At 38.3% G+C, this 13300-nt stretch overlaps 1 protein-coding gene across 1 annotated transcript; it reads left to right on the top strand.

The window, feature by feature from the left end:
* The first annotated feature begins 9860 nt into the window (after window positions 1-9860).
* Window positions 9861-13004, top strand: LOC100266024 (protein WALLS ARE THIN 1). The gene is made up of 6 exons (XM_002280026.5): window positions 9861-10427; window positions 10531-10593; window positions 10701-10817; window positions 10931-11336; window positions 12070-12221; window positions 12515-13004. Exons 1-6 carry the CDS (start codon window positions 10207-10209, stop codon window positions 12705-12707), a joined length of 1152 nt encoding a protein of 383 aa, XP_002280062.1. The 5' UTR covers window positions 9861-10206; the 3' UTR covers window positions 12708-13004.
* Window positions 13005-13300: the final 296 nt, after the last annotated feature.

The following is a 13300-nucleotide window of genomic DNA, read 5'->3' as shown; positions in this document are numbered from 1 at the left end:
ACCAATGCTAACTTGTGATTGCAGTATACTCCAAGAGCTTAAAAATACTGCTTTTTACTTATGTGTCAACCATTAGTGTGTATCATCTATCTTGTATGTTGATGTGCCTAAATCAGCTGAGCATGGTGTTGTCCTAGCTTAGGTTGTGAACAAGATATAGAGCGAAACTCCAACTCTTCATGAGTAGCTTGTTGGTTTCCCAAGTCTGTATATGGTCAGATTGTGGGTAGTCCATGTGGCACTGGCATTATGATGATAGGTGGATGGCCCATGTCACCATTCTGGAATCTTTGGGTATTTGTTTCCTTTTTTTAGTTTAACGTATTTTTTGGGATGGTGGTGGGGTTTCGGTTTGGATTGGGTGTTCTGTTGTTTGCAGTTTTGTTTAATATGGGCATAAAGGCATTGCATAAATATGTTGACAATCCTTAAAATTTGGCTGCCTCGTAGTTTCCTCTTGAAGTTTTTGTTTAATTTGATAATTGTCCATACATCATACAATTTTATAATCTCCCATTCCACTTGTGAAGGTATCTCCTATTCACCAATCTTCACTACTATATCTCATGATAGATATGCTTTATCTGGAAACTATTTTTGATTTTATGACATATTTTTATAGTTCTAAAAATACTCTCACTCTCATAAGATGGATTTATGTTATCTGCAAACAATGTAGAATCCCTTTGAACTATATCTTAAGTTAATTCATTCATTAGCGGGAAAATAAAGAGGTTTTTGTGAAAGAAAGAAACAAACCACCTGATCCTAGGAGGGGATGGGCTCAGTTAGAGCCTTGTTATGAAGACAGGTACCCAAGTTAGCCCAAAGTGAGGTTGGGTCAGTTCAGGTCTTATAAGGACCCAGGTTAGAGCATATTGAAAGCTTTGATAGCCACATGGATGGAATTATCATCCCAATCCCCATGCACCCTGCTTTGAATAGAAAAAGATGATGATCCTACTGGTCTGACTGTGCCAGCTTAGTTGTTGGGATATCTGCTCCATCCTTGTGAACTTTGATCTGCCATTTTGCATTTCGTTTGGACGATTTGAAATACGGTTTCAAAATTCAGCCACACATCCTGTCCACTATAGGATTTTTTCTCGTTCTCTTTTTCTTGGAGTTGGGTAAGTTGGGTTTAAACTCGAAGACAGGCAATCGCCTTGCAGCAAGGCTAACATTTGGATTAAAAAATTGCAAAACAAGATATCTAGTCTCTCTGAATGACAAGGTTACTTTAGATCCAAGTTAATCAATACTTGAATCATGTCTGGGTTTTTCAGTTTGCCAAGTTGCTGAGTCCTAACTGCTGAATTTACCGTAAGTTTTGAGCAGCCTGAATTTGGGGCAGCTTCATTGTCTTTGCCACTATCACCACTAGGGCCCTACCTTCAAGTCACCACTGTTGTAGCGCCACTAATCACCACAACCACTGCTTTCAAGACAGAGAACATCCTTACTCCACTAATTCTTTGACACTTATCCAAACAGTAGAATTTTCATATAAGGTGATTTTCATTTTGTTCCAAACCTGTCATTCCCAATTCTTCATCCAGCTCTACCTTTCTTTATGGATTTTATTAATGGCCTGTTTTTTATGGGAAAGTTTTTTTACCTCATGAGCTTTTGTTCTATTTTTGTTTGCTAGTGTATCATCATCTTTTCTTCTATTTATCAATTTGCCTTGGGACCTCCCTGTTATATTTTCCATATATTCGGGATGCGTTATAGTAGATTTTTATAACTCGTCAAAAAAGAAAAATGACCTCAAACTTTCCTTATGAAAAAAGTTTCCCTTGCCCTCATTCTGCAGTAACCGTGTATATATCTTCACATAGATGCTCTCCTCCAACTGCCCAAAACAGGAGCCAAAAAAAAAACAAAGGTTGGGGGGGCGGGGGGAGAAAAAGAAAACCCCACAGATGGAAAAAAGGGAAAGAAATTGAAATATATTGAAGTTGTTTGTGGAGAGGTTAAGTTCTAAGTAAGGCATGGTGGTGGTTTTTTGTGTACCCACTTGCCTTGTTTTGGCCTTTTGGCACCCTTATATGCATCGTGTATGCTTTTGTGTGTCCCTTTGTTAGGCATTGTTTATATCATTGATCTTTACCTATCATAAAAAAAAATGTTGTTTGTTTTTTGTTTATTCTATTTTTTTAGTACTAATACTAGAAATAGAAGTTAGGAAGTGATTATAAAGAATATGGTGCATAGAATTGAGTGAGATAAATGGAGTGGATATGTGATTTCAGGTTCTTGTGCTGTTATATATACCCAAGGTTAAGAAAATCGGGATATATCGCCGATATATCCTTGATATTTTGAATCTCGGTGGATCCCAACACGAAATCTGGGAAGATATATCCAAGGTCCGATATTTCTGGATTTTTTTTCGGATTTATCACGATTTTTCGTGTTTCCACTGATTTTCACCAATTTATTGGGATTTTCCCGATTTTTTGATGGGTCAAAGCATGGTCAAAGTCAGCAAAATAAAAATTTTGCAGCGTAGGGACTTCAACTTGGCCTCCCAAGTTTAAAACGCAACCCATACACCATTGGGGCAAACATGTCTTTACTTAACACAATGAACTACATTTTATATATTTTATGTTTATACCTAAATTTTATATATATTTTGAAAAATAAAATATTAAAATGAAGTTTTAATAAATATATTGATTTTAATTATTTTTAAAAATATTTATTTTCAAATTCCATTTAATTTTTAATTGAAAACACAAAAATCATCAATTAAATACCAAGATAATAATTATACATATATTACAAAGTAGATAAATTATCATTTTAGAATTAAACACTTTTTCAAATACTGGTGATTATTATAAAATGTTATAAATTATACTATTCATATATCAATTTCTTCATAGAACATGGGTTGAACTTGAGACAATGAGAAAAGGCATGTAATGTATGATTTGATAGAATGCAAATGAAAATGGGGAAACTAGATTTGTGTAGAAAATCAATAATAGACAGAGGAATTATTCAGTTGTATTGCCAAATAATAAAGGTGGTTGATTCTCCTTTTTTTTCCCCCACCTATGGTAATAAGTTGCATGGATGATGGATCCCTTATGACAGTTCATTTACGTAGGTCTTAGAAAGCCAATTGCAGGTTTTGATATCTCATTAGAACTTTCAAATAGTGCTCTTGTGACTCTTGAATTAATTAAAGGCCTTTTTGGTAATGCCTCATGGAAACTAACCTACTATGTTCTCTTCCTCTTCCTTTTTTGGACAAAGGCCATCATCTTGAATGGGAATGTTAGTGAAAATGACAGTCATCAGAGCAAGTGATGGTAAAAATTTGATATATTTCCATTTCATGAAATTTTAGAAGTGAATGCTCAACTTCCATGTAAAACATAGAGTCATTCAATTTTCCTAGAACAGCCTGTGCGCAGAAGAAACTAGTATGCCATTAGGTAATTGAGTTTAGTATAAAACGTGACTTCTATATTTTATCAAATGAACATTGTGAACTGAAACTTCAGTTATTGAGATTATTTCCTTCTAATGTTGGCTGTCTACCTACCACAACTAATAAAAGAACTACTGGCCTATTGCTACAAGGAGAATAGAAGGCTAATAATAATGTAGATTGATGCAATGAGAAAAGAGGTGACGTGGAACATGAGATAGGCATAGATAGCTGAACGATGAGGAATGATTGGGATTTTTAAGGCATCTTTTTGAGTTAAGATTCTTGCAAAGTGCTGATTTTATGTTATGAAATGGGAGTACTCCTTGTTAGTTAGTATGTATTATATGATGATATGGAATCTCATTGCTTCAAACTCCTTACAAAAGATACATAATCTGTCACAATGACTTGGGATATAACCTAGTTGGCTGGCGTTCTATAGATACCCACTATACCGACATTTATATTTACTATTCTAGAACATATGATGCTGTTGCCGCCATCTTCTCGAATATCATCATTAGGCGCATTGCCAACCTTAATGCGGTGTTCACGTCAATCAAATTGTTAGGTTCTTTCAAATCATACCATCATGCTATCGTTTAATCGCGACAAATTCTTGTAATAGGGAACTTTCTATACAATATGCTTGACTTAGAATGCAGGGAATTTCAATTATCTAGGCAATACCTTCAGCTTGTAGCTGGGGTCTCCCTCACTGCATTACTTGGGAAAAGACAAAAACATTAAAAGCCACGTATTCAACAAAGTACATTGATGTATTTGGGGGAAAATTGAGTGGAAATTGACCTCTTGTGGCTCTTAAATTTTCTCAAATTTGAAAAGATGATGGTACCTCACTTGTAGAAGTTACCCCTCTTCAAATCTGACAATGACTGTCTTTGATCTCCCAGAATGCAAATGTTCTTTTAGGTATTGCTAAATTGTTATCTTCTACAAAATTGTCTGCATTTTGATTGGATGTTTGATCCTTTGCCTTGACATGATAGACTTCTAAGAAGAAAAGAAGAGCCTTCGTGGATCTTGTTCTTTCTTGAAGTCTCTGCTGCCAAACACTGCTTAAGTGTTTTTTCTTTAGAAAAGTTCAAGTGAGAACTTTAGTAGTTGCTTATGTGATAATAAAGTAGATTCCTAACTCTAGTTAGCTTTTGCCATCATAAGACTAATCTAGTCAGGCAACTTGAATTTTTAATTTACATTAAAGACATCTTAAGAAATATATCAAGAATGTGTAATTGAGTGGAATTTGAATGAAACATTATGCCTTGAATGAGCTCTTGTTGAGCATGAATGGCCAACGATGTGTCATCCACTGATCGGTGTGTCAGATGCACGCGAATGGCGATGAGGATCTTGAAAATGACTGACTAGGAATCTCCTTTGTCATCTTTGAAAGATCTTCACAGCATCCTTTGCCCTAAGATTCGAATACCATCCTCTCAAAATGAGCAATTGGGCGAGGATGAACTTAACTTTGAAACTTTATTTGGTAATGGTGGGCTGCAGTACCCCAGCTATGGGACCCTGCTCTTTCAATGGTGCATTTTAAAGGGATTGGTAATGGGGACTTTGTCACTCCCATGAACGTGGATGTTAAAAGTGGCTAACTAATAAATGAAGAGAGAGAGCAGAGGAGAGTCAAGATGTTATCGATAGGGTATTGTAGCAGTGGTCCTACCCTGTAGCATCTGAAATATTCTTAGATCAAGCATCTACCCTATTAGTTGATCATGATCATCCAATTTCTTATTCACATGTTCTTTTTACAGCTTCTATTCTAGTGATCGTGTGCTCTATCCCAATTTATCTTAATAATCAATATCTGCTGATTCAGGAATTTTCTTTTACATTTTTTAGGCTATATTCTCTACTAGATTCTTCTAATCTTGGTGGGGTTATTATTTATATATTTGTCTACAGTTCTTCTGGGAAGGGTGGCTCCGCCGCCACTATGGTCTAAAGATAGTTGATTCAATCCTTATCTCAAGTTCTTTTATTAAGATATTAGTCTTATGCATATCTGATTTTTGTAAAGGAATGGTGCATACATAGCATGGCATGGTTCGATTTAGTTTGCTACAACAATCTGATGGCCTTAACAATTCAAAGTCTGTTGGTTCAAGTGTTGCGTTCAAGAGCTTTGAGAACTGTTCTTGTCAGTCTGTTAGTGTCACCTGTGCAGGTCCAAATTCTCTTTTTATCACTTCTGCGTTCTCTGCTAGAAGCCGAGTATTAAGAAAAGAAACATCAATCAGTAATAATTATAGTGTTATAGTAATGATGTTGATATGAAATGGATATAAAATTAATAGTACTCTTTTGGTTATATTGGGTTGTCATTTATGCTCTATTTGTATGTGGGGGCTTATCTTCATTTAAACTCTTGGGAGAAACGCATGATTACTTGCTTTGCTTGAACAATTCTTTCCATGGCCTTGCATTGCATGCTTCTTAAAACTGAATGTTAAAATGAGTCCGCTGATTTTATCATGGATCAACCACTGTTTAAGGGAAAAAGAAGAATGTTAACTGGGTGGAAGTGGAACAATGTCTTCACGTACACGACACAATGTGTTATTAATTTTAAAATCATACAAAATGTTGCAGGATTTATCAGTTTTTGCTGTAAGTAAAGCATCATATTTTGATGTCTGATTTAGGGAGATTTCTCCAAATCGTAATCAAGTTCTGATAGAAAAAGGTTAAAAGAGAAGTATGAAAGAGGCATTCACATCACAACATAGTCAATGTGAATGGCGATGCCTTCAAGAAAGATTTCCAGTCAAAAAAGAAAGGAACTGATAAGCATGAATAGACATTGATGATGTTAATCTAAATGCTTTTTCCTTAAACTAATACACACCCAAATTGTGGAATTACATGAACCTATCTCATCAGATTAGGCCTCTTAACAAAACATGTGAAACTATTTTCACCAAACATCTATGTCATCGCTCTCAAGTCTCTTGTGTAGTGTCTGTGGTGGGTGGAATCACTTTATGTGCCAAAGGAGCCAAACAGAAGGAATAAAGAGTCAGTAGTGCGGTTATCCACTAGCAAGTAAAACCCGGAAAAGGCCAGCCCACATAAAGCTAGGAGGATCTTCCCAAAGAAGGGATCTGGTTTTGGTACTAAATCTCTTCCATGTACTATAGCTGTTGATTTGGTTTTCATGACTCTTTACGAACAGGGCTCCTCGAGGAAGCAAAAACTCAATGAAAATGGCCAAACCTAGCCTTACCCTACTCACACTTCCTACTTATCTAGTGTTAGTGTGTTACACCATATTTTGGATTTTTGTAAATAGAGTCTTCCCCGTGTAATTCTACTTTGTGAAATTGATTTCTACTGTACGACTATGCTGTAAAATAACTTGAGATGCTAGATTGGTGGACCAATCTCTCAGCATCATGCAGATTCATCCATTCTGACCACTTGATATGTTCTATAAAATTGCTTGGACGTAACTACCTTGAAATTAAAGAAGAAAGCACACCATGATGAAGGGTGTACACGCTGTTGGTCCATAGCAGGGGGCAGCGATGATTGTAACGATTCAAAATCTTTTCTATGGAGGAGATTCTTCTCTTCGATGTGAATCATCCAAAAATAAGATGGCTTGCTCCAGTTGATTTTCTCTCTTTCTTTAGGTTTTTCTGGGGTGGGTGGAGAAAAAGGCAGAATGGACGACAATAATGTTGGCCACCTAATGCAGATGCAAATTATGGTCCATTTAGTGTTTGAAAAATGCAACCTCCGGAAATCATATAAGAAAAAAAAAAGTTAAGGTATTTGTCAAAGCAGAACAGTGCATGTCCTTCTGCGATAATAATGCAGTAGTGACCGGATTCTCTGGTGAATAAGCTGGACATTTTAGCTGCTCTATTCAGTTTTTGCAGCGTCAATTCTTTTAGGTCATGTATCTCCATCATGCTATAATCACACTGACCTGGGCACATTCAATTCCTAGTAATATTTGCTGGGGATTGAGGGTATATCTTTCAGCAAATTTTGTAACCGGTAAATATCCGTTGTGATGTGGTCCATTCAAGCAATGACCCACAGGAATCAATTGAGTGGCACTAGTCAATCTAGTGATACATTTTAACATATCCGATAGGAGGCAGATCACAACTGAGCCTTAAGTCTCAACTAGAGCGGAAGCGTATCGGGGGACCAGAGCGTTATACTTAAGACCTTTCACTCTTAATGGTTAGTTTCATAACCAGCAATGAGGGCGACGTCTCACGGGCAACCAACGTGATTGAAGCTGCTTTGCTTCGCCTGGATTAAAGAGTAGGCATGCTAAAGAAACACATCGTTATTGTTGTCTGGAGTATTTTGAACATTGTGTTCAATCGTGGCTAACAAAAATTTTCCTAGTGCATTGAACAGTTCTCATTCCCCGTGGCCATGTCAACCTCCATACAATCATAATCATTGATGTTTAGCTGCTTAATCCCCTTATTAATGATCATAAGTAAAAATGCATTAAGAGTACTATTTTGCATTGATTTTACCCTTTTTAATATAAAAAGTGTTTTGGAAAAAAATAACAAATGTTTGTTAAAATTGAGAAAATACTTTAAAATAAAAATAAAAAAAAGAAAATTATTTATAGTATTTAAAAAAAATATATTTTTAATGAAAATCCTTCAAATAAAAGCACGGTCAAAGACACTCTGAACCACCACCCGTCGCAGGGAATTCTCACAACCACCTATTAACTTTTGGGTTGCATATCTCGCCTTTAATATCCTAAGTTGAACAAGACCCATGTGAGAGGAAGTACCATTGATTTATTTGAGGTGAAGTAATAGGCATGGTAGTAGGGGCAGTGGTACTGGTATACATACGAGGGCCTCACCCCAGCTGTCAACATGGTGCGTGCCGTTGATGCACATGAGTTGTTGGTGGCGATAGTCTGATGGGCATATGAAGAAGTTGATGGAGGGGAGGCTTTAATTCCATGGCTCCCTGAACCTATAGAAGATATTTTGATACATTCCCTTCCCTGATTTTGTTAGCAGAAGGAATGGAAGTTCACTGTATCTCTTTTTGAATTGAGGGCACCTCTGCTTTCCGCTCTAAAATCCAAAAGATACAAAGTTGTCCCAAATAAAAATTCCATGAATCCTCTTTAATTCATATCTCTCTTTTCAAAAAAGATGACTGCAATTATCAACAAACCCATATGCATGCTTTTTCAAATAAAAAGGAGAAAGTGTGAACACGAGTCAAACGGGTCGACTCGGGGGTCTGGGTGTTAAGATTCTCTCGTGCACACCATATCTATTCTAGCTGTCAGGCATGTACTTGTGTGACCCAAAAGAGGATGAAGTTATACAGACGATACTCAAGATTACAACCTGGAATAGTCAGGATGGATTCCAACCGGTTCATGCAGGCCGGGTCAGACGAGTTTCTTCTCGACCCAGCTTCTTTTTTTTTTTAAATAAAATTTTCAAAATTATTTTTCTTATAAAGCATGGCTGTCAGATGGAAGCACTTTTATAGATCAAAAGGCTAATATATATTCTTCCTTGGGCAGGCCTTTCTCTTTTGAAAATTTTAGAATGATGGTGGTCTCAATTGAGGGGGGGCAGGATGTCTCTTAAAGCAAAGGACCTGGTACCAGAACGCAACCCACAATAGAGCATACTTTGGGAGTGGGAGCCTTAGTGGAAACACTTCATTAGGTTCCTTAAGAGGATGATCAAGCTAGAGAAAGAGACCCTTTAATTCAATTGATTAAGATGAGCTAACAATAATAAAGACTACTTCATCTTAACTACCCACAAAGAAACATTAAAGAAAGTAATGAAAAGATGGATTCCTCTTGTTGGCTGCTACTTTTATGTTATGGTCCTCCCTACCATTAAAAGCGGTACATTTTTTTTCTTTTCTACAATCAAGGATGCCCTGGATTTCATCCATCCTATGATCTTAATAATGGGATTAGTGGGTTCCTTTGGTTTTCCCAATATAATTTTTAAAACTGAATATGATCTTTAATAATATGATGATCAATTTTTAAATGAATGGTTGAGATTGATTGGAATGGGGCATTGCTGACCGATTATCTTTATACAAGTATTGTATTATAAAGTTGAGGGAGAAAAAGATATCATACAAATATAAATAGGTATATAATAGTGTGATTACAGTATACAATAATAAAGGTGTCTAGAAAGATGCACAAAATATTAAGTTTAGTAGTGTGGGTGAGTGACTGTGAGGCGGGGGGGTGGTGGGGTTGTTGGCTTTCATGGGCGATGAGGACGCATGGAGTACCCACCACCCCTCGTGCGCGCTATCTATCAATGGCGGCTCAGCTCCTGCCTCTCCTCAATTATAATCATTAATGGCATGGTGCCAAAACAGAAGCTGTTAATAAATAAAAATCTTCTCTCCTCTCTCCTCACTCCCCTCTCTCCTTCTCTCTCAAGATAGTCGTATAGTGCGATGCGGGTTGTCTTGTCAGCGAGGGAGGGGGGCTGTAAGAGATGAAGAATGTGGGAGACAACCAAAAACATTTTGAAGGCTACTAACAGTTGACAAAACGTCTTTTTAGGGCCCTTGTGGGGTACACTCTCGATGCATACTCTGTTGCCTCTCATTCTCTTCACCTGTATTTATATCCCCCACTCTTCACCCTTGCCCCTCCACAGCATCAGCGTTCATCGCTTTTCTTCTTCCCCTCTTGATTTCTTTCTGTCGTGTTGTCTGCTTCAATGGCGGATACTGGCTCAACTTCTTCAAGGAGAATGTGGTGTTCAGTGCCTGAACGAGTCCAGCTGCACCTGGCCATGTTGGCCTTGCAGTTTGGCTATGCCGGATTTCATGTAGTCTCCAGAGCTGCCCTCAACATGGGCATAAGCAAACTCGTGTTTCCAGTTTATAGGAACATTATCGCTTTGCTTCTGCTAGCCCCCTTTGCTTATTTTTTAGAGAAGTACGCACTTAACTACTAGCTTAGCACATTTTCTTCTCTTCTTTTATATTCTCTAATATTAGCCCGTTACCATAACTTGTCCTTTCCATTCTTCTTTGACCAGGAAGGAGCGACCAGCACTCACTCTTTCTTTTGTCGTCCAGTTCTTCCTCCTCGCACTAGTTGGGTATGATTTAACCACTAAATATAAAAGATTCATCAATACAACAAATATTGAAAAGATTCACCACGAAAGTACTCATTCTTTTGTATATTCTTTAACGTGCGTGACAGAATAACAGCAAACCAAGGATTCTACTTGTTGGGTTTGGACAATACGTCACCCACCTTTGCATCAGCGATACAAAACTCCGTCCCTGCCATTACCTTTCTCATGGCAGCCGTACTTCGGCAAGTTCTTACTCTCATGAAAACTAGTTAAATGAGCATAATACTTGTTAATTAAAGGTCTCCACTCATGCATGCCTCCTACATGTTTTTATTCTTCTTATTTTGATTTTCAGCATAGAGCAAGTGCGATTGAATAGAAAGGACGGTCTTGCCAAGGTGCTCGGAACCATCCTCTGTGTTGCTGGAGCTTCGGTTATTACTTTATATAAGGGTCCGACCATATACAGCCCATCTACACGGCCAGACAACACACCCCCACTGTTTCTTTCACTAGGAGATGCAAAGGGCAAAAACTGGACTCTTGGCTGCGTCTATCTCATTGGCCATTGCTTGTCTTGGTCCGCTTGGCTCGTCTTGCAGGCCCCAGTTTTGAAGAAGTACCCGGCTCGCCTCTCTGTTACCTCTTATACCTGCTTCTTTGGCCTTATTCAGTTTTTGATTATAGCTCTTGTTATTGAGAGAAACTCTCAAGCATGGCTTATTCACTCTGGCGCAGAACTCTTCAGCGTCTTCTATGCGGTGAGTGACTCAATAAACTTCGTTCTTATTCACCGAGTCCCGAGGTAGACTCGCAGGTCACAGTGTCACACAACATGATAAAAAGGCACCCAACTCATAGTTTCTCCAGAAAAGAGAACCAGTTGAGCTAATAACATAACCTTTTGGAAAAAGGCGAGTGCACCCCTCTTTGAGTTCAGTTGTGGCTTGCTGGGGTTTTGGAATTCGGACTGAATTTAACTGCAGAGTCAGGAACTGGAGGGATATCAATCCCATAAATCCAGCCACTTTCTAAAGCCTGGATACCAGTCAAAGCAGTGACATGAGTAATGATATATTCACGCACAATCAGAGATCGTGGTGACACGTCACAATCTTTGGTTTAAAAACCAACAGAAAACCCTTAGAACATAGCAATGAAGCTTCTTCATCTTCATTTGCGCATGTTATCCGCATCCTCCTCCTGTCCTATAAAGAAAATGGCTTATCAGAGCCATATACTTTTGGGAGCTGTTAAAAGGTAAGTTTGTCGTCCTACGGCAAAGGAGCCAGTGGCCTTTGGGTCTAGAACCCGGCCACCACCACCACCATCTTCTTAAGATGGTGGATCATAAGTCATTTCTCCTTTTTTTTTTTCGCTTTTCTCTTCATGAATATTATAATGCTATTATGCAAAAGTAGTCATACAAAACGATTTAATTTTTGTGGGCTTAATTGGGGTTTTGAAAGTGAAATGTTGATGGGAAAATTGCAGGGAGTGGTGGCATCAGGGATCGCATTCGCTGTGCAGATATGGTGCATTGACAGGGGTGGCCCGGTGTTCGTGGCGGTGTACCAACCTGTTCAGACTCTGGTTGTCGCCATTATGGCTTCCGTGGCTTTAGGCGAAGAGTTCTATTTGGGAGGGTGGGTCCCTATAATTCCAATCTCTTTCATCAATCACTTCTCACTCTCAGTGCTTCCTCCACCTCTCTCCCCATATCTCTCCATGATCATCTTTGTTTCCTTCTCATTCCAAAACCCCTTCACTCATGCATTCATGGAACCCCACATGTTTCTCCCCAACCGCAAGATTAAATTTAATCACAATCGTATGTGAAGGGTTTAGTAGAAATAACTGAACTGTGGGGGTATTAGTACAAAATATTGTTTTTTGATTTGAAGCTCATGGAAGGCCTTTTTCTGGGTGGCATGTACAGGATCATTGGAGCAGTGTTGATCATATCAGGACTCTACTTCGTGCTCTGGGGCAAAAGCGAAGAGAAGAAGTTTGCCGCCAAGGAGAAGGTCGCGATCCCCTCCACAGCGGAGCACGGAAACGTCAGGACATCAAGCCACATCAAGTCCTCCCTTACTCAGCCACTTCTCCCTCCGTCAACCGAGAGTGTTTGACCAGCAAACCCTAACCCTTTTGACTACAGTGCTTTGGTTGGACAACACCCTACTACTTTATTTATATCGGAAAAGCTTGTGTGTACGAAATCCTTTTGCTTTTCTTCTTCTTCTTCCTTTTTTCTGCTTTGCTTTTTCTTTTCTTTCTTTTTCCAAGAGAGTTTGAGGGGATTGAATATGATGGTGATAGTTACCTCTTGATATGCGCGCCTTGGGCTCTAGAGATCCCATATGCTTTATGTGTTAATCAATGGTTTGATTTTCTAAAGGAAAAAGAATTGCACCTTGTGAAGCTAATGCTGAAGATCATTATCATTGTGGCATGGGAATGAAGGACCCGCACAATAGTTTCTCTTTCTATTTATTATTAAAGATGGTGCAAATTTTGATTTTCATACGATATCGTAGCGACACTCATTTACAATGATTCCAGAGGCAACACCAAATCCTCCAAATTTCTCACTCTTTCGATTTTGTTTAATCATGATGTATGTCAAAAAAATAAAAAATAAAAATAACCAAGCATATTATTAACTGGGACATCAACTGGAAGGCCTAAGGGGTCCAACTTCAGGACGCATTGGGTTCTAGCA

The sequence above is a fragment of the Vitis vinifera genome, chromosome 18 (genome assembly GCF_030704535.1).
Source record: "Vitis vinifera cultivar Pinot Noir 40024 chromosome 18, ASM3070453v1".
Lineage (NCBI taxonomy): Eukaryota > Viridiplantae > Streptophyta > Magnoliopsida > Vitales > Vitaceae > Vitis > Vitis vinifera.
The sequence above is the reverse complement of the archived record's forward strand: the minus strand, read 5'-3'. Positions and strand labels throughout refer to the sequence as shown.

Bases quoted from the DNA above. Each gene is read 5' to 3' on its own strand.
- LOC100266024 (XM_002280026.5), top strand. From the start codon at position 10,207: ATGGCGGATACTGGCTCAACTTCTTCAAGGAGAATGTGGTGTTCAGTG. The intron at 10,594-10,700 runs GTATGATTTAAC...CGTGCGTGACAG, and splicing joins TTCCTCCTCGCACTAGTTGG to AATAACAGCAAACCAAGGAT. The intron at 12,222-12,514 runs GTGGGTCCCTAT...TGGCATGTACAG, and splicing joins GAAGAGTTCTATTTGGGAGG to GATCATTGGAGCAGTGTTGA.